Below are 20,996 nucleotides of genomic sequence, written 5' to 3' on the forward strand. Positions count from 1 at the left end.
GAGACTTTTATTTGGAATAAACTATGCAGAAAAAGGTGGAAGCGGTGTTGTTGGCTCAAGAGGCGGTGTATTAGCCTTGAGCAAAAGAAGCTCTGGGACAGTGCCCAGGCCCTGAGTTCAAGCCCCAGTACTACCACAAAAAGAAGAAGTAAGAAGGAAGGAAGGAAGGAAGGAAGGAAGAAAGGAAGGAAGGAAGGAAAGGAGGAAGGAAGGAAGGAAGGGAGGGAGAGAGGGAAGGAGGGAGGGAGAGAAAGAGAAGGAAAGAAAGATCACACAGAGCAGACCTTAAGAGGTGTCAGATAAGACTGGATAAAAAGAACACAGATAAACCTTTCTGATCCCGCTTTCTGTTTGACACACACTGCAGTGCTCAGCACTACAATGACTCTTCCACTCTCAATAGTACTGAGCCTTGGCTGCACTTGGAATCACCTAGGGAGCTTTAAAAACCACTGATATCTACCTCTCACCCCTCAAGATTGGGACTTTATTTGTTTGAGGTGCAGCCTCTGGACATCAGAGTTTATAGAACTCCCCAGATGACTATAATGGGCAACCAAGGTTGAGAACTACTGAACTATAATTTTCAGATCAAGATTGAATATTCTCTGTAAACTATCCTCTTGGCCTGGTCCATTGGACCAACAATCATTTTCTAGCACCTAACTGCCACTTCTCATTAAATCATGAATGCAAATTAATTATTTATGTAAATTAATTTTAAAAAGAAAAAAGCAACTGACTCAATGTGAGCAATAAGGCATTCTGTTTATCTTCTTTCCAATGTAAGATCTAAGTTTATGTAGAAATAAACTACTAAACCCAGTATGTTAATGATATTAACAATAATAATAATAGTGATACTAATAACCTGTGTCAGGCAGTGTGCTGTTTACACACCTTATTTTATGTGCTTTCATTCTATTTTCTCCACTTCCCATTCCCACACACATACTAATCTACCAATCACCCTAATATTCTTCCTCACCTTAAAACTTTCACTTCTGCTGGATTTGTTGTTGTTGTTATTGCTGAACCAATGTTTTATTTCATTTGCTGATTTCTCCAAATCTCTCCTGACATTACTTAAGGCAGTTGGTGAAACCTAGAAATAGTCTCAAATCCAGGTCTAAGAATTTAGGTTTGGGTCTGCTTATTAGATAAGGTTAGAGGTTATACATTAAAACACATGATCATGGGGCTGGGAAAATGGCTCAGTGGTTGAGTGCTTGCCTTGCATGCATGAAGCCCTGGGTTCGAGTCCTCAATACCACATAAGCAGAATAAAGCTGGAAGTGGCACTGTGGCTTAAGTGGTAGGGCGTTAGTCTTGAGCTGAAGAGCTGAGGGACAGTGCCCAAGCCCAGAGTTCAAGCCCCATGACTGGCAAAAAAAAATATAAAATTGAAAGAACCAAACATGATCATTTGGCTTTTGCTGAAAATAGAAGATAACTGTGTTAGATTTCTATGTCAAAGGTGTTCTCCCTCTTTACCTCACTGAAAAACCCTTCAAGGTCTCGTTCAAGCCTCTGCCATCTATCATAAATACATGCATGGGAAGATAAATCTTTCTCCAGCCTTTCTCCTTCAACACTTACTTTCTGTGCCACATATTCTGATATTAGCCAAGTACTTAATTTCAACATTGGAAGGAAAATGTGGTTAGGACTGCGATGTGTATTGAAGATGCATGACTCTTGTCTTCTTGATCTTATTCCCTAAATAAGGCAATATAACAAAAATATATATCTAATTTACATTATATCTGTTATTCCAAGCAATTTAGAAATAATTTAAAGAATATGGAAAGATGTGCATGGGTTATATGCAAATATCGTACATTGTTATATAACAGATTTAGAAATCCCTGTTATCTGTGGGAGGTCCTGAAAACAATCTCATGGAAACTGATCGCTGCTTGTGTGTACGTTGTGTTACTTTCCTAACAAAATATAGGACTATGGAAAGACATGAGACGTCAGTCTTTCTGTCTGTTACCAGATGTTCCTGCTCTGCACTGGGAATGTAGATTTGCCCTTCAAAGTGCTGGCATTAGGAAGATGCATTTAAAGTGATGAGACCATGAAAGAGGAATCCTCATGAAGGACAGATTCATGCCATGGAGGACACTCTCCAGCCCTTGCACACAAGCAAAAATCATGTGTAGACCAGAATACAGCAGGCCTTTACCAGATAGGGCTCTCCAGGCACTTTGAATTCTATCCTCCAAAGTACAAGAATATTTATCTCTGAGCTACTAGTTTATTGTTAAAGCAGCTTGAACAGACTAGGACAAAGAAGTTACAGTGCTGCTGGAACATATTCCTAAACCACAGGAGCAGCTTTAGAACTGGAACATATTCCCAAGCCACAGAAGTTTTAGAATTGGCTGATGTATAATGATTGCCCTAGAAGAATTTGAAGTTTATTCTCAATAAAAAGTCTATAAGGTGGTAAGTGGATGGATGAAGAAAACAGTGAGGTTGATTAGAATCTTCTCTCAGATGAAATCATGGGGTAGAAGCATCCACAGCCTCCATCTTTGCCTCTGTCCAGCAGTACTTAGCAGGCCTGCTTCTGGACCCTCCGCCCTGGGCACGGGGCACCTCCATTCTGTGGGGTGGGATTGTTGCACTCCCTTCTCCTTTCCTGGGTGCCCGCTGTGCATTCAGACCAGGAGCTCCAGCAACTCCAGCGACCGTCTACTTTGGCATCTATAGAGAAAATGAGTCAGGGGATGAGGAGGTTAGCCTAGGAGAAGCAACAATATTGGAAGGTAAGAAGGCAAGCCTAGCCTGTGATCCTGGAGTAAGGGGCAGGCTTTCCTCAAGGAAATGACTTGAGGTGGTCAATCAGTGCTCACTACCTTACACTTGATTTGAGACTCTGGCCAGAGAAAGAAGAGGCCACTGGAAGAGCTTCTGATGAAATTGGAGTCTGCACTTTTATGAAACATAGATAGCCATGCAAGGAGGGAGGCATGCCCCTCTGGGAGAATGACCCCAAGTCCCTGGAGGAAGTGATGGGCAGGGAGCATGGTCACACTAGGATGAGAACAAAAGGAGGGAGAGAGATCTCCCTGCCGTCGATTGCTGGGCTTCTAGATGAGACTTGGCAATTCAAACCCTTGCAGATTCTAACAAGTGGCCATGGTGGGGAACAGATGCTCTGAAAGCAGTGTCCAAACACTCACATTGCATGTGGAATCTCTGGGAATACAGCACACAGACCCAGCCCAGAAATGCTGGATCGTACCAGATCTGTACCCATGATCAAGCCTATCTCCTCTCTAAATCTGTGTGTTTGGCTATCATTTGAAAGGACTGACTAATTCAATGGGACTTTTCCGTAATCTAATTTATCACTGTTTTTTTCCTAAATGAAATCTTCCATAAACTCCAACATCTAGGTTAGATGCAAGTGGCTGTTCTATTTGAACTAGGTGTGCATAGCAGGCTCATCCTTCTCCCCTGGGGGTAGCCTCTAGGACTCCAAGGCTCCTCAGATCCCAGTTTCAATACCATAGGATTAGAACATCTCCAAGTCCCTTGTAGCACTGTAAGTCCCTGGGAAGTCACAACAGAATTCTCTGTCTCTATTTCTCCAACCCCTGAGATTTGGTCCTCATAGGCAAAGATTTGCTAGGAAAAAATATCTAGGGAATCTAATGGGTCTCTATGGTACTTGATGGACTCCCCAGACTTAGATTTCCTTGCCAACCCAGGCTGCAAGTTCAGTATGATGGCCATAAGGTCACTGGATGATCACATCTCTGTTTAGACCAAGGTTAATATAGTACCATGAGCTTCTGTCAGCTGGCCAAATCAAGAGGAATGAAGGTTAAGACAATTGGGACTTTGAATGGAATGAAGCTCTCTGTTTCCTACTGTCACCCAGATCATTGGCATCTTGCTCCCCTACTGCTTACTATGTGTGCATATGACTCAAGACGGTTGCCACTGAGCCTGGCACTGGATGCTGGACAAGGCATCTAGGTGGATCTCTCTCTCTCTCTCTGGTGTGTGTGTGTGTGTGTGTGTGTGTGTGTGTGTGTGTGTGTGTGTGTGTGTGTGTTTGCTATATGGACAGGAATAAAAGCAGCTCACCATATATAAGGGCTCTTGGAGAGTAATAATTATACCCAAAGACTGCATCCGTCTCTTTAAGACAAGTCAACTTGGTGACACCAGAAAATGGACATACTCCCTACTCCCTCCTCGCTGCCTGAAATGATAGTCACTGAATTGTCTTAGAGCCTCTACTGTCATTTGACATTTGGGGAGGATCCTAAATCAGGATGCAAGTCTGTAAGGTGTAACTGGTTAAGACCTTGGGCATTAGACTGTCTGCCTCCCCATGCTGCCTCTTCCATTCTGTAGACACCTGACCTTGCTCCAGTGTTCTCAGCTATAAGTTGAGATTACTAACAATAGCATTTATTTCATAGGGATCTTGAAGAGATAAGTAAATCCATAGCACATGAAGCACATCTATAATGGCTTACACTGAAAAAGATTAGTTATTACTTAAGGTCATTGACCTTTGATCCCTTTAGGAAAGGTGCGATCCATCCCTTCTTCACCTTGGTGGTGAAGTCATGAAGTGCTGAACCAGAAGAACCAAAACACTCTGAGCCAAGAGTGTTTCTCCCTCCTAATTTGCCAATTCCCAGTAGAACTGGCTTTCTCCAACTCACAGAAGGAAATTGTAGAGTAAGCTTGTTCCTGATACTTGGTTTTGTTTATATTCTCTGTATCCTCTTTCTTCAGGAGTTGGCTTTACTTACCCTCTTGGTCCCCCTTCCCAGAATTCTTCTACAACATAACAGACAACCCTTTGCATTCCAATTTGTGTTTTCCTCCGCAAGCAAAAAAGAACGCCAACTCTGGGCTAAGAAAAGTCAACCCTGGACATATTGAACATCATACATGGGGATGGTCCTTTCTTCCTGCTAGCTGTAAAAAGAATTTGTCATGTGTCATGTGTCAATATCACCTGTGAGGAAGTTTCTGATATAATCTCACTCTACAGGATAAGCCTCAAAGAGAATTAGCAGCACTTACTTGACTTAATACCAGAACTATGCTATCCTGACTCCCCTGGAACCACTCCCAATAGGCAACTGTAATTCACCATCTAAAAACCAGATTTGCTGGGCAGAAATCTCCTTTGAATGCTAGAGAAATCACCATCTGTGGCTTCTGCAAACCACCAAGGTGAATCTAATGATTGTCAGCTACAAACCATGAATTCTTCATCATGTTGCATCTCTAGTGTAGATTAGAGATTCAGAGATTCTGAGATCAGAAGACTTGAGGCCATCTTACCCAACTATCCATTGGATGAATTAATCTCATCTATAATTTTAGACAGAGGTCATTGACTCCTTCCATATAGATGCATATATATATGTGCATATATACCATGGTGTGCTTAGAAGAAAGTCTTTGTCAAAGTCAAATCTCCTTGTTCTGTTAGTACTAACAACTTTATCTCAGTGGCCAAAGAAAACAAATCTTACATGACCGCTCCCTCACAGTAGTTCACAGGGATTTTATCCCTTAGGAAGAGTCTATCCATGAAAACAATTCCCAATTTTTCCAGATCTTCTCACTAGAACTTAGGTTTGAATCTTCAATTCTTTTCAGTTGCCAACTTCGCTTTGCCCATGTCAGATGAAGCATCCCTGAGAGTAAAGTTCCTGCCATGTCAGAGAAGAGTTGCCTTTGACCTCTTCAAATAACTTAGTCCTTTGTTCTGGCGATCTAGATCATGCTAGTGACTCCCACTACGTTAACAGGGACTAAACACATGGTTCATATTCTATATGGAACTATTGAGCCTCACATCTCCCATCCCAGCCCACCACTCTGTGTTTTGACACTTTGTTGTATGGACCCAAGTACCTTAGATTTCATTATAGTAGCCAAATGAGACTGATTCTTACATTGATTTGGCAGCTCTTATGTTTTGCCATCATTCCGTGCACCATATCAAAACAATTTTGTGTGCCTGGAAAATTGGAAGCCTAGTCGGTGAGATATACATTGAGATTCTTGGAACTCAACAGATACTTAAAAGGGAAAGCTAAGCCCCAGAAAGAAATGTTTAAACAGTGTCTCACAGTTAATTAGTGAGATAGCTAGGATTCATATCCAGGGCCCCAGACTTCTTCATCTTAAATAATGGGTTCCACACCCTTGTTTGTGAACTTTCTTTCCTGGATCCAGGCAGGAAAGTAGTCTTAACTCTTTACTAATGTAAGAGTATACTGACAATGATATCCCTTGTATAGGGTTCTATTGTGTTCCCCTAAAATATATGCTCAAATCTAAGCCCTCATTATCTGTGAACATAACTGTATTTGGAAATAGTGTCCTTGCAGATTAAATCATGTTAGGACAGTTCAGATTGGCTAGAAGGGGTCCTAATCCAGTGATTTATGCTCTTATAAGAAGAAAAAAACAAACACAGGAAGAGTATCATGGCAAGATGGATGCAGATTGGAGCAATGTATCTATGTAAGCCAAGGAACACCAGCACTACAGACAGCCACTGGAAACTGGGAGATAGACCTAGAGCACACTCCTTCCTAGAGTCTCTGGAAAGCATCTAGCAATGTATCTGGGGTTTGGGCTTTTCACTTTCAGAAGACTGAGACAACAAAGGATTGTGATGGCAAGGCAAAGGTTAAAACCATTAAACATAGGTATCAGCAACAGAACTCTTTGGGGGTGGATCCCTAGGGTAGTAGATGAAAAATGACAAGAAAGGTCCCTTCTGTATTGGTCCCTTCTGCACTGGCCAGTCAGGAGCAGAGAGGGATGTGTGGGTCTTACCTTGCAGCTCTATCTGCTCACAGGCAAGGCCCTGGTGACCTGGACCACACAGACACCGGCAGCTAGTGCCCTCGAGGATGGGCTCTCCATTGTTGAAGCAGGGCCCACAGCGGCAGGCATTGAATTCCATCAGGTATTGGTCCAAGGCCCGGCGCAGGTTCTGACGTTTTGTCTCCAGAAGTCCCAGGTTTGTGTGCCGCAGCAATTCGTGGATGGGCTGTACCTAGAGACACAAGAAGACATCAGGCCCTTAGTTGGGCTCTACCCACATTTCTTGCTTTAGTTAGGTCTTCTACGTGCCAAGCACAGATGCCCAGATTTCTTCTACCACCCTGGATCCTCACAGCCACTCTGTGAAGGAGGATGCTAAATACCTCAGCTCTCAGACTGAGAAATGGAGACAGTGTTCATGTGAGTGGCTTAAGATGATAGGATTGTTAAGTGCCAGAGCCACTCTGATCACAGAATGCTCAACCCTTGACCCTGTATTCTCCCAATGCCAGAGTAAGGAGAAAGTTTACAAGTTACTTGGCCAACACACCTGCCATCCTTAGCATTTTTAGATAATAGGAAGAGTAGTGAGTAAACTAAAAGTAAATAGCTGCATATTGTATATGTGCATGTTGGGGTATGATTGGCCCTTTTCCTAGTCACCCTTTCAGTTCAGGCATTGATAAAGGTAATTGCATTGCTGCTGGTGAGTTTTTCTCCTAGTAAGAGTGCTGGAGATGGGAGGTAGAGAAGCTCATTCCCTTGCAAGACAACCTATTCCAGGCATGACTGGAATTCTCAGCTCCTTTGCTACAGCATTTCAATTGCTGACAGCACTGAGCTATTCCATGCATTGCAACATGTTTAGCAGCATGGTTGGCCTTGACACCTTTCCAGCAGGGAAAACCACACCTGTCCCCAGACATTACCAACTGTCCCCTGGGGGCAAAGTTGCCTTGTGCTGAGAAACCATAGGTGTGATAGAAAGAGAATTGACTGGATTCAGAGAACCTGGCTTCACATCCGAGCTCTCCTATTTCCATCCAGCCCTGTGATCTCTGATATCTGACTCGCTCAGCCGCCCTTTCTCATCTGTAAATGAAAAGCCATCCTGCCCTGTTGGTCTTTATCATGAGGACTGAGGGAGATGACATGAAATACATCAAAAGCTAAATAAACTCTGCTCACTGCCTAGCTGTATGGCCTAGGACCCTCAAGTCCCCCCTCTCTAAGTCTGAGAATGGTACCTGCTTCCTAGAGTTCTAACAGCCTAAGGAAGTAATAAGTGTGAAATGCCACTGCAAGAGAGAAGAATGATATATAAAAAGGGTCCCATTCTCATTGGTTTGACATAATGATATAAGAAAAGCCAGTGTTCTTCGAATTACATGTTCATATCACTATCTTTAACACCTTATAATGTTAGGTATTTTGACAGACTCTTAAAATAAAAGCCATCTCTAGATCTCTCATTTTGTGGGACAGGATTCTAAGGCCCCAGCTGGGAAAATAATTTGCTCAGGTCACAGAGCAAATAAGAGTAGGACAGAGCCAGCTGAAAAAGTTCTACTTCTCTGGAAACAAAAGGCAATAGAGGAAAGTTGCAACAGCCTTGACTGGTTCCTGGAAATGTAGACAGAAAGACCTGTGGCAAACAGACGTTGGTGTGCGGTCAGGGGCCAAGAGAGATGTCACCAGGCAGGTGAAATCACGATTGGACAGTGCCCCTGCCAAGGCGAGAAGATCACTTACTGGAAGTTCAGGGAATTTGCCCCATTGTTAGGACATAGTGTACAGTAAAGTTGCTCTGTGGCCCTAGTTAGAGATAACTCTTAGTTCCAGGGGAGGCCAAGATTACCAGGCAACTTCCTTTCACCTTGTAGTGGAGCTCAGCACTCAAAGTCTCCCGTCTCACACTTCTAGAGCTCCAGGACCCTCAGGAAACATTCCCTAAGAAGGGCTGATGAAACTTAGGGAGAGGAAAGAGGTAGAGAAGAAAGGATCTTAAAACCTTAGAGCTGGCAAGATCTCTAGCAATGACCATATCATTATGTTTACAGATGAACAAACAGATTCAGAAAAAGCAAGTGATATAGCAACAAAGCACAAACTCACATATACCACATAATGATACATACCATATCGTAGTAACATGCTATATAAAACATAAAACATAACCAAAAATGACTCATGTATTCTCTCTAAGTACCTGCTATAATCACTGCTGAACCTGGGGAAATATGACTAAGACACTGGTTCTACTGTTTTGAACCACAACGTCCCAAATAAACCTAACTGGATTCCTTGTCTGTCTGTCTGTCTGTCTGTCTATCTATCATCTCTTTTTCTTTCTCTCTCTTTCTCTCTCTCTCTCTTTCTCTCTCCCTCCTACTTTGCAATTATCTTTTCAATGTACAGCTGGACTGCTAAAATTTGGTCTACAACCTGCTGTTAGTGTCATACCCACATTCCTTAATGGGCAAAATGGGTTGTGAGGAGACAGTGGGCATTACAGTATCTGGTCCAGGTGGGGCTCTATCATTGCTGGCCATGAGCTCTTATGTTGGCCACTTATTCTCCATGAGCCTGGTTCCTCAAGTGGCATTCAGTAAATAACCTAACCTTGTGAAGTAACACTATCCCCATGTTACAAGGGGGCAGGGAATGAGCTCAGAGAGGGAAGTAACTGCTTGTTCAAGGTCACAGATGAATAAGGCTTAACCATGATCTATACTCTATCTTTCCCCTTCCCCCTTTCCTTTCAAACATGAAGCTCCTTTCTTTTTTTTTGGAGTGTGTGTGTGGGGGGGGGGGGCAGTATCCCAAAGACAGTATTCAGTCTCAACTTGTAAAACTTCACCTTCCCTTGGAAGTTTTGGGGCAAGCAAACACAAAACTCATCTCTTGACTTTGAACGTTTATATATTTCTCTTGATATCAATTTTACAGTTTTTGCCCAAATCACTAATCGCTTGATGATAGCAATTTTCAGACCCTATGTGAATTACAGGTGCGTGAAAGTGGTCCCTTACTTATTGGTGAAGAAATGAAATCAAGGTTAATCCATCTGACCTCTCTTTTCATAGAAAGCAGGGTGTTATAACAGACTCTCAATTTTAACTGTTGGTATATGAAGAGGAGAAGTTTATCTGTACCTGATAAAAATAATACATGTATAAAAAAATGGGCAAGGGTAGCAAGAAAGTGGGTAGAAAGAGAACAATATTTTGTCTTAAAGTCTGAAATACAACCATTTTTATAAATGGTACACTCTGAATATTAACAAAGAAAGTCTAACAACTGCTAGAATAATTTCCTTCCTTTGTAATTTATATACGTACAATAGTTCTTCGGTTGTGAGTTTGGTAATTTGAGCCAGATGTTCTCAACTTTAATATACGACATTTCAGATAAGAAAAACCTTTTTTGTGGGGTTGGACTTTGCTGTGCTTTGTCAGATGTTGTCTACAATGAAGCTAGCACCCCTAGCCTCTACCTGAGGTACCAGAGGCACTCACCCTGTCAACTGGACATTGCCATGACTCCCTTGTGGGGAAGATCAGCCCCTCCATGGTTGAGAACTACTATTTCAAGAAAAGGTGCTAGAAAAGAAGGACAATAGAACTAGGCAAAAAGTCCAAAGGTCTGGAATCCAAGCATTGTCACATATGAACCCTGTATTTTTTTTGGTGGTGGTGGTCATGGGCCTGAACTCAGGGCCTGGGCACTGTCCTTGGGTTTTTATGCTCAAGGCTAATGCTCTACCACTTTGAGCCACAGCTCCACTTCCAGTCTTCTGGTGGTTAATTGGAGATAAGATTCTTACAGACCTTCCTGCTGGGGCTGGCTTTGAACCACTAGCCTCAGATCTCAGCCACCTGAGGGCCTAGGATTACAGGGAGGAGCCACCAGTATCTGGCAAACTCTGCACTTTAAAAAAATAAAATAAAAATTTTATTGAGATTAAGTGATTATATAAATTTCACAAATTTCACAGGATTGTGGGATAGTGATTCTTACTTCAAGTCACAAACACATTTTAACCTTTACAAGGCAAATAGTCATTATCATGACTTATAAAGTTTGTGAATTCTATAGACTTTGACAATACAACTATTTCTTCCAAATTGGAACCCTGTGCTTTTTAACAATTCAGTGGACAGGAAGTTCAAAGGTCTATAATTCAGGCACTGGCACATCTGATCTCTGCGTCCTTTAACAAGTCACTTGATTTCTCCCTGAGCCTCAGTTTTCTAGTCATTTCAATGCCAGATTCCTGTCTCTACCAGCAGTTCCTTGTTCAGAGATGAGGAGATGACAACTTTTAGAGTAAAAACAGAAAATTATAGCCTGGGTCCAAGCCCAACCCACAGCTTGTTTTTGTATGGACTTTGAGCTAAGAATGGCTTTTACATTTTCAATTGGTTGGAAAGAAGGAAGAGAAATAGGGGGAGAAAGGGAATAACACATGACAAATACGGCTACTGTAACTCTAGCTGGACCATTCCTGCTTTGTGTCAGCGATGATCTATAGCCCACAAAGCCTAGTCTATTCACTATCTGATTGATTAGAGAAAAAGTTTGCCAGCCCTTAATATAATAGACATAATTTCTAAAGTCTTTAATGCATACATCGAAGTTATTATTTGTTTAAAATAGCCTGACTCTGCCAAATATCTGAGACTTCCATTGTGAACTTAGGCCCCCCCAAAAACAGTATGTTTCTGATGCTAGCTCTCTCTTAGCCTGGGTCTGAAGTCATACCCTTTCTCTGGGCCTGTTTTGGACAAGGCCACCAATTCACTGTGCCGTTACATTTAATTTTGTTCTTTGATGGGCTCATAATAAAAAATATGAAATGATCTGGTCTGCTTCACTTTCATTCCTCATGGACGTAGGATTTCTTCAACTGCGAAAAAGACTTACCTCAAAATCAATAACAACAGGATTATACTTTAATGATCTACCCCAAGAACGGTATGTAGTGGTGCTGATGTTCTGTGTGAGGGCACCGCCCCAGCCAGAACTGCCACCTTGCACCCGGGAAATGATGTCTTCCACACCCATGGCCTTCTGGTCCTTTGTTCCTATCAAGAAAGTGACTGCATTAGATAACTTCCCCAAAAGCCAAAGGAATAGTTGACAAGTTCTACCACTGAGATTTGAAAGAATGTTTCTGAACTCTCCTTAGAGCTGCTTCTTATTTTTCTTCTCTGCTTGGTGAACTATCAGGACAAGACAGAAGGAAGAACCAACCCAACACGGAAGATAAAGGATGAGAAAATGGAAGGTGTTCACTACTCATTCATTTATTTGTCAAGTGTTAGCTCAGTTCCTACTATTTGCCAAGGAAAAGCCTATGAAATTATAAGTCTCATGACAGATATCACTGTAGTATTCAGTGTGGACACAGAGAAAGAAATGCAGATATTCAGTAGGGAAGAAGAAATCAAGGCAAAAGGTGGTTGTCTAGAAAGTTGAATGAGTGAGCATTTACTAGTTAAATGGAGAGAGGACAGAAGGACATCAGAGAGAGAGGAAGCAATTTGGCTTAAAACTCTGAAGCATGAGTAACCTAATGTAATGGATGTAACTTGAACCAGTTTAATTTACACTTCACCCACAGCACTGTAAACTCTTCCATGATCTGAATACCTTCTCTCTTTCCTCAGAAAAATGCTGCTATACATTTGGTGAATGAATGAGTGGATACATATGGACATTCCTATTGGCTTGTTCCAGAAATGTTACCAAATACATAACTACAGTTCTCTAATCATTATTCTTGTGTTTGGACTTGGTTATAATATTCTCCTCTCTTAGCAGACTTGCTTTCTCCCTCAAGCTTGTTACCTGCTGACCTTCAACAGACTACTTGCTAGATTGTGTCTAGACCTTCATTTCATCCTAGTTCTTGCTTGGACTTTGGTCACATGCTGAAAACCTCAGAGACTGTCTCAGACTAAGTTAAATATGTCTCCAAAGCGGTCTCAGATCATGATGAATTCAAAACAGAAGCAGGTACACAGGTCCAAGTTTGGGGTAATGTTCATCTGAATATGACTACTGACTTAAAGGGAATTATTTAAGGAAAGAAAATCACTTCCATGCCCCAATTTGTATACCCAAAGGAAGATCTGGCTTCTCTTTTGGGGAGAGCCATTGAAAAGCACTCTCTACCTAGGCCAGATCCAACTTTCTCACAACGTTCTCCCAATAAACGTCCTTCAATTTTTATATTATCATCAGAGTCAAAGCCGATGGCACCTCCAATGCAAGTCTTGATATAACTGTCAGTGATACCTGTAGTAGAGACACAGAGAAATACAAAATGTTGAGACACTAAAACAGAGCTCACGTGGTTTAGCTAGCTCACAGTAGGAAAAGCAAACTTCAGCTTCATTGTCTAAGAAAGCTGTATTGAAATCCCAGTTCTTTGACACAGTTTCACTTCACTATATGGTTCCAATCCAAATACCTCTTGATATAAGAAGGGACATGTGTCATATATTCTAATTGTCCCAGAATGCTACTTTTTCCTTTGCCCATCTCTTCTTCTAAGTTTCCTTGAAGCAGTGATTCTGATGCACGCATCTCCATATGACTTTGGGCCTAGCACTTTGTCTGAAACATAGGGTACCATTTTGTACAGAATTCCCCTCAGTACAAATGCCTTCCTTCCTCTTTCTTCACCTTCTTTCCACAATCCACTCATGTTTCTATTGAAGTATCATGTACTCCAAGAAGCATTTGGAATCAAAGTAATCCCCATTTTCATCAGAGCTACTGATACATTTTTTTGCCTCAATGATCATATCAATCATAATTCTTTTTTTCAGATCTGCTTTTCACATCCTAGGGGGAGTCAGATTCTTTCTAGAATATATGTTATATATATTCTAGCAATATATCAACATGTAATATCACTATATATAATATTACTATATATAATACATATTCTAGCTATATATGTGTGTGTGTGTATATATATATACATATATATATGTATATATATATATATATATATATATATATATAATATCACTGTGGGAAATTTGCCTTCTCTCTTCTCTGCAATTCCTGTAAGGACTCTCAGTCCCACATTAGTTATGTGACTTGGTTTATATCCAAGGACCCACTGAGGAATCTTCACTTCACACATGGAGAAAGTGACCCTTAAAGTAACAAAGCTGTCTTGTTTTAGTCATATAGCCAGTCAATGAACAAAGCTGGCTGCCAAGTTTAGTCTGCCTGTCAAGATAGTGCTAGATAAACATACTGAACTGTACTACATCGCTCAACTTTGTCTGTAGCTCATGGAATTTTCTGGAAGTTTTTAACTAGAGTTTACATTTTAAAATAGTATAGCTAGCCAGGTGTAGAGGTACATATCTATAATACCAAGCTACTTAGGAGACAGAGTCAGGAGTTCAGGAACAGCTAAGGCAAATTTAGCAAAGCCTTGTCTCAAATATATAATTAAAAACTAAGAGCTGGTAGCCCAGCTTAAGTGGTACAGAACTTGCCTAGAAAATCGTTAGGTCCTGGGTTCTATCCCAAATTAAAACAGAGCCACTCTTTTAAACTGTAAGTACAAAATAATTACTAGTCATAGGGTTATTCTGGCAAGAACAAAGGAAAATAATTTAGGTTTGCCATTTGTCTAAAAACAAATATTTTCAAGGGAGGTATTGAGGATCAATCTTCACTTGTCTGTGTCCCATTGAACTGCAGGTTCAATAAGCTCAAGGGCTTCTGTGCTACTCACTGTTAGCAGAGCCGTTCAGCAGCATAGCACCTGCCATGGTGGAGGAGTTTGGTGCATATTTAGAATAAACAATTGATGAATGATGAGGACCCCAGTGAATAAATGAATGCCTTCAGTCCTTTGGTAAGCCATTCAAGTGGGGAAAAATATTCTTCAAACTTTAAATTCACGGACACCCTCTATGAGCTTGGAAAGGAGCCATGATCCCACAAGGCCTCAGGTTCCATTTATAGAAAGATAAGGGCTGTCCTGAGTGGTGTCCTTTCAGTCACAGCCCTCCATGACTCTATAAATATGGGTTTCTGAACAGCTCTGGAGTTGGAAGTGCCTGGGGAAAGAGATGCTCTGAGCATCACACTGAGTACCAAGTAAGGGGTTGGCTTCTGCCATTTCCATTCAAGCACTTTTAATTTTTAATGCATAACTAATTGAGGAAGATTTAGCATATTTAATTGTTTTGATTAAAAAAGTACTTCAACAGTGATAAACAAAAGTGGATGAAAAGAATTCACGGGCAGAAGCCAGAGTGATTACTTCAGTAAGTGGTGGAGTGCTGTCGAATTAAAGTGACAGGACTGGCTGATGAATGGAGGCCGGAGGAGGCCTGTGGAGCGATTATATTCATGAAGAATCTGCCGACAACCTGTTCCAGCTGCTGGCAGAGCAGAATTCCAGGCTGATTTTAGCTAGGAGACTTAACTGGAAAGGCTTATCTTCTGACCAGCGGAGGTCTGTGACTCATAAGGGATCTTAGAACCTGAGAGCTAAAGGCCCTCAGACCCTGAGCCCACCCTTCTCATTTAGAGTCAAGATGCAAGAGGTTCATAACAATTAATTATCTCTCATCAGACTCTACAGGAGAAAACGGTCAGTCTTAGATTCTTTTTCCCATCTTTCTTGCTCAGATGCTGGAAATACTTTCGCCAATCCCAGTTATTATATCAGACTATAACTTCAGCTGTCAGAGAGAAAGAATGTAGCAAGTACCTACTATGTACCTAGCACAAGTTTATTTTCCAACAATCTATGCTGGAAAAACAAGACTAATATGAACAAAATGTGAACCTGAAGAGGCCAGGCCCTGCCCTGGGGAAGCTAGCAGGTCTGAGGCGATGAACTACAGAGTGCTTCTGAGGACTGCTAACTTCCCTATACCAAGGCTAAAGTAGGGAGTTATTTCTCATCAGAGTCTGTAGGAGATGCCAATTACAGAGCTATCTACAGAAAGCTCGTGAGAAACCAAGTCATTAATTGGGGAGGGGGAGGAGAGGTCAAGCCTGTGCCAAAATTCAGGATATGAAACTGACATTGGGGTCCAGAACCTAGATCTGAGAAACAAAAGCAGAGAGGAAAGAGAGCATAGTGAAAAGGTCTGGAACCATTGTGGAGACCTTGTGTCTCTCAGCCAATTCTCCATTTCTATTTCATGAACAATGAACTTACTGTTCTTAAACCTGGCTGCACACTGGGATCACTTAGAGTATTGATTAAAATAAGGATCCTGGAACCCATATCTGCTCGTTCTATCTTTCTGAAAACTTAGAAATCCACTTTTACACATGTATACCAAATGATTCCTAGGTGGAGAATCTGGGGATAGACATGGAGTACCATAATCCTTTAGAGGCTCCCTGGTGGCTTGCTCCTACATGCCGGCATCTACCCCCTGGCTCAGTCAATGCTTTTGTCAATGCCTTAGATATGGATGTAACAGCCTGGCTTACAGAATCTACTCAGTATGAGGACGAGGAAATGTCAAAATTCAGAAAAACAAGCTCTCAGGTGACTGGATGAGCATACAAAGGGACAAAAATGAGACTCAGCTGGCCAAACTGTAACACCCTACAACCTAAAAACAGAAAACCAAAAAATGATCACCCTGAAGAGTAGATGGAATCCAGCAGACCAAGAGTAAGGTGGTAAAGCCGAGCTCCCTTGGAGTCAGAGGAAAGATGCCAACGATGAGCAGGACAATGGCAGGATAACCAAAGCCAAAGGCCTAGTATTCTAAAGTCCACAGTGGAAAGAGGAGGGGATGTGAATAGTGAAGACTGCAAGAAAGTACAAGGATCCCTGGAACTCATGCTTAGATAGTCTGGGGTCACGAAGACCTGGTAAGGGACTTCTTGGCAGTTCAGGAGCCATCTCTGGCCAGATGTCAACTTCCTGTTTCTCTGCGGCTCTTGACAGTGGTACAGATGTAAGAGTTGCCCTGGCATTCCACAGAGTCAGTATATCAGTGTGGCGGCAGCACAGAAGCAGGCAGCTTGACTTCTGAGGTGCCAGAACACAGAAAGTCCTTGTCATTCCCCAGATTAAAAGCATCAGGTAGAAAGCAGTGAGTTTAATGCATTATTTATCTCTTTGCAGCAAACAAACGCCATTCAGGATGCTATGATCTATGTACTAAGTTGCTTTGCTGGGTTGCTTTGCTGAAGTAGTTGCCCCTAAAGACAGCCTAAGAAAGAAAAAAAGAATTGTATAGTGTCTGGCCTGCAGTCACATTGGGAAGCATGCCTGGGCTAGCAGGATATATTAGCAGAGTTAGCAGAGCATAGTTTGAGTACCTCTGAGCCTTTACATGTGCTGTTTCTTCTGGTTACAAGGTTCCTTTCTCCCTCCCACTGAGTTTCTCCCTGTGCTCTGGAAGCCTTTCCGCCCTCCTCAAGGGCTCCTATAGTACTCCTGTGCTTCCTTCCAGCACTGTATCCACACCCCAGTACTTTCCAGTTCTTAGCTTGATCTTCCTGGTGGTCTGTTGGGTTTCCAAGGCTCACTGCAGACAGAGCCTGGCATGAACTCAGCCTCCAAGAATGTTCAGTGATTGCCTGATTCCAACCTCTCTAAACAACCCATCTCAAATGTTTAGGGGTTTGAGGTCTTCCTTTAATGGAAAACGCAGATCACAGCTTTGTGTAATGTTCATGGTTAAGAGTTGGTATTTTATAAAGTACTTTCACTTGCTTTTTTAGGTCATTGTCTTATTCCAGCTACTGCTTGGGTAATAAGCAGGGGTGACCTGACTCTATTATAGGCCCTCAGGAAAAGGCCATAGTGGGTGGATGATTCTGAATCTGGTAGAGAATGGGGGAAGCAGAAGAACTTGGAGAACAAGATTCCTTCAACAACATTCCTGCAGTACAGTCTAGTATAGGCTTTCAAGCAAAGAAGATGGAGGAAGCCCCCAGATTTGCTAACTATTATGTGCTAGGTAAGAATGTCTCCTTGAGCATTTCTATTACTCCACAACTGGTCATTTTCTTCTATTTTAGAAGAGAGTAAATCAAGGTAGTTTAAACTTGTTCCACATTGTGCATTAAGTAAATAACTAAGCAGGACAGGCAAGGTCTGTGTTCAAAGCTTGTGTTCTCTCGGCCACATTACACTTTCTATAAGAAAGAGTGCTCTGGGAAGTATTTTGACATCGTCTCAGCTTTTCTCCTTTTAAGCAGAAAGCTATTTTCAATTATACGAAAAGTGGAAATTCAAAATCAGGAGAAAATCAGAAGGATGGAGCCGAGTGCCTCTCAGTTCCATGTGTATGCAGATGACTTAAGGGGAGTGGGGACAGAGCCAAGACACCAGGAGTCTGTCAGTCAATCAATACCATCCATCACCGTGAAGCCCAGTTGTCATGGCAACTGAGGATAAAGCCTGGAGCTTGTTAGAATCCAGCAACTGTCTGTTCGGGGTGACTGGTTGGTTGGCGGGCAGAGCAGAAAAAAAAATACCCGCTGGGCCATCCCAGACTGCTTAGCCATTAATATAGACCCTTTCACAATTACCCTCTTCATTGTCCAGTTCAGCCCAGAACTTTTAGGATACAACCTCTAATGAAAGAGCATTAGGAAAACACCACCAGATGTACAGTTCCTATAGGATTCTGAGCATCCTTACCTGTAGACTGAGTCTCTGCTATAGGACAGGACACGGTGTGTACACCATTAATGAGATACACACTGGAACCAAGCTACTGCAGCAGTGTGCTGCACAAAGGTAAGGCCCAGGTAAGTGCTGAGTTAAAGCACCTAAGACAGAACAAGGAAGAATGAATGCCCACAAGAGTCCAATCTAAGCAAAGCAGAGACCAAAGGATGACTAGCTTGACAGATAAAGAAAGAGGGGAGGGTGGAAAATCCCAAAAACAAAATAAGAATTGTTTGCTCCATGAACATCACATTTCCTGGCATAACCCAGCACGAGGATTGTCCTCATTTATGCACTGGCCTAGAGGCAAGACCTCCTCAACAGAGTCCAGCTTCGGGCAAATCTGGACACTTGTCTATTACTCCTTCTCTCTGTCTCATTTGCAGCTTGCCCTGCTGAGGAACCAATCCCCAGCACCTTTTCCACCAGGCAGGAGCCTACTCCTACAAATCTGGGAAGGTTGAATGCTTTCGGAATCTAGGGAAAAGGAAAGACCAAACAGGTGGGTTGCTCCCCGATATGTGCTTCAATTCTAGTTAAGCTCTGTTTATTTTTAAAATTACATTTATAAGCACATATGAATTGTAAAATGGGGTTGACTGTGGTATTCTATACATAAATGTATTATACTTTGAGCCATTTCACCCCTCTATTTCCTAATACCTTTCACCTCCTCCTGCTCTTTTTTTCCTCTCTTTAGAAGTTTTAGTAGGTTTCACTGAATACTCTGAGCCCCAAACAAACACATAATTCTCTAGGGTAGAAATCTGTGTGTTGTATCCCAGCATTTCCAGAAATCAGGAAAGTTTGGTAAGGAGCTATTGGAAAGTGTCTATCCTGGGTCTCTAGCTTGCTGACAGATCTTGTAATTGTCAGATTCTCTAATTCTATAATTGTGTAAGTCAAGTTCTTATAATAAAACTGAGTATATAGGTATTCATAGATATAATATTTACATATAATATTCATAGATACTGTTATTTTATATATTATTATACATTATATATAGATATATATAAAGTATCTTTCTCTCTCTCTCTCTATATATATATATAAATATAAAATTTTTGTTCTGGTAGTACTGGGATTTGACCTCGGGGCCTTGCACTAGCTCCGCTAGCTTGCTCACCTGGCACTTGCTACTTGAAGTCCCATAAACTTTTCTGCCTCAGCTGCCTTCAAACTTCAATTATCCAAATCTCAGCCTCCAGATAGCTAGAATTACAAGTAAAAGCAAATACCCTTCTGACTAATATTCTTTCTGATGCCTCCCATCAATGGCTACTGTGATTTCTTTTCCTTTATTTAAAATAATTCTATACATATTCAAGTCAATGGCACACATCGTTAAAAGTGTTTTGTTGACCACACCCAAAATTTGAAAAAATACATTTGACATGATCTAGACCACACATAGTCAGCTAAAAGAAATGTCAGCACTTATGTGTGTCAGAGCAATATACTCTGATATCTTTCATCCTATTACATTGTATTTCATTATATATTATTCAGTGCTACTTATAACCTTCTAAATGTCTTCTGACAATCAACTAATGGGCTCTGGCCTGCAGTTTATAATAACCTAAATTTGAGGGTAAATAGAATCAAGATGTACTATACTCATAAAGTGACATATTGAATTGAAACTCTTTTGTACTTAAAGATAATAAAAATTGGAACTAAAATGAAAAAATTAAAAAGACATCCTTGAGACATAGCATGTTGGTTATGATTACAAGTTTCCTAGTTGGACCCACAAATCCACTGAGAGGCAGCTATGTGACTTTAGGCTATTACTTAACATCCCAGTACTTTGTTGGTTTTCTGATTAAGTGAGATAGTGTATTTTAGTGCTGACTCCTGTGTACACCACCTGGAAAGTTTTTGGTTGCTGTTGGCTGCCTCAGTCCCACTGCCAGGATCTAAGATGCTGACTAAAGCACTAGAATGAGTCACAGAACATTTGGGGAAAGCAATAGTTACCCGGAAAAATCACAAAACCTGAATCAGAAGAGCTTGGTTCAATATTAAATGTTGAGCTGTTTACTTAAGCTCTTTGGACTTGAGCTTTCTCTGTATAAAAGTGGGGGAATAATAATATAATGCTAATACAATTCCTCACGAAGCTATTATAAAGATCAATTTGAATACCAGATGTGAAAATATATTTGCTCTACAAATATTTGGAGTTATATGTAAATGCGTTTTATTTTTAAAAATTTTCTGATTGATTTTAAAAATGGTGAAAAAGAAAATAGTCACTTAGGGTGGTAGCTAATTTGGCTGTCCACAAAGTAAATCATCCTGACTATAATCAGATGATAATAACAAAGAGAAGCTTTCTATGAACCTCCTGATGAGAGAGACCATGGATTCATTATGCTGATATCTGGACAGGACCTCCAGTGTTGTGTGCTTAATATGTGTTTGTTGAGCAAAAAGCTAGAGGAACGGATGGATGAGTAAATGA

The 20,996-nt window shown here is 41.3% G+C and overlaps 1 protein-coding gene across 1 annotated transcript in view; it reads right to left on the reverse strand.

The window, feature by feature from the left end:
- Positions 1-2,563: 2,563 nt before the first annotated feature.
- C8a (complement C8 alpha chain) overlaps positions 2,564-20,996 on the reverse strand; it is a 52,413-nt gene continuing 33,980 nt past the window's right edge. Inside the window, exons 8-11 of the mRNA XM_042699259.1 lie at positions 13,012-13,134; positions 11,758-11,918; positions 6,841-7,063; positions 2,564-2,715 (exon numbers count right to left, since the gene is read on the reverse strand). Coding sequence (XP_042555193.1) covers positions 2,564-2,715; positions 6,841-7,063; positions 11,758-11,918; positions 13,012-13,134 — 659 coding nt within the window. The remainder of the gene's footprint in view (positions 2,716-6,840; positions 7,064-11,757; positions 11,919-13,011; positions 13,135-20,996) is intronic.

The sequence above is a fragment of the Dipodomys spectabilis genome, unplaced genomic scaffold, assembly GCF_019054845.1.
Source record: "Dipodomys spectabilis isolate Male_0828 unplaced genomic scaffold, ASM1905484v1 ptg000007l, whole genome shotgun sequence".
Taxonomy (NCBI): Eukaryota; Metazoa; Chordata; class Mammalia; order Rodentia; family Heteromyidae; genus Dipodomys; species Dipodomys spectabilis.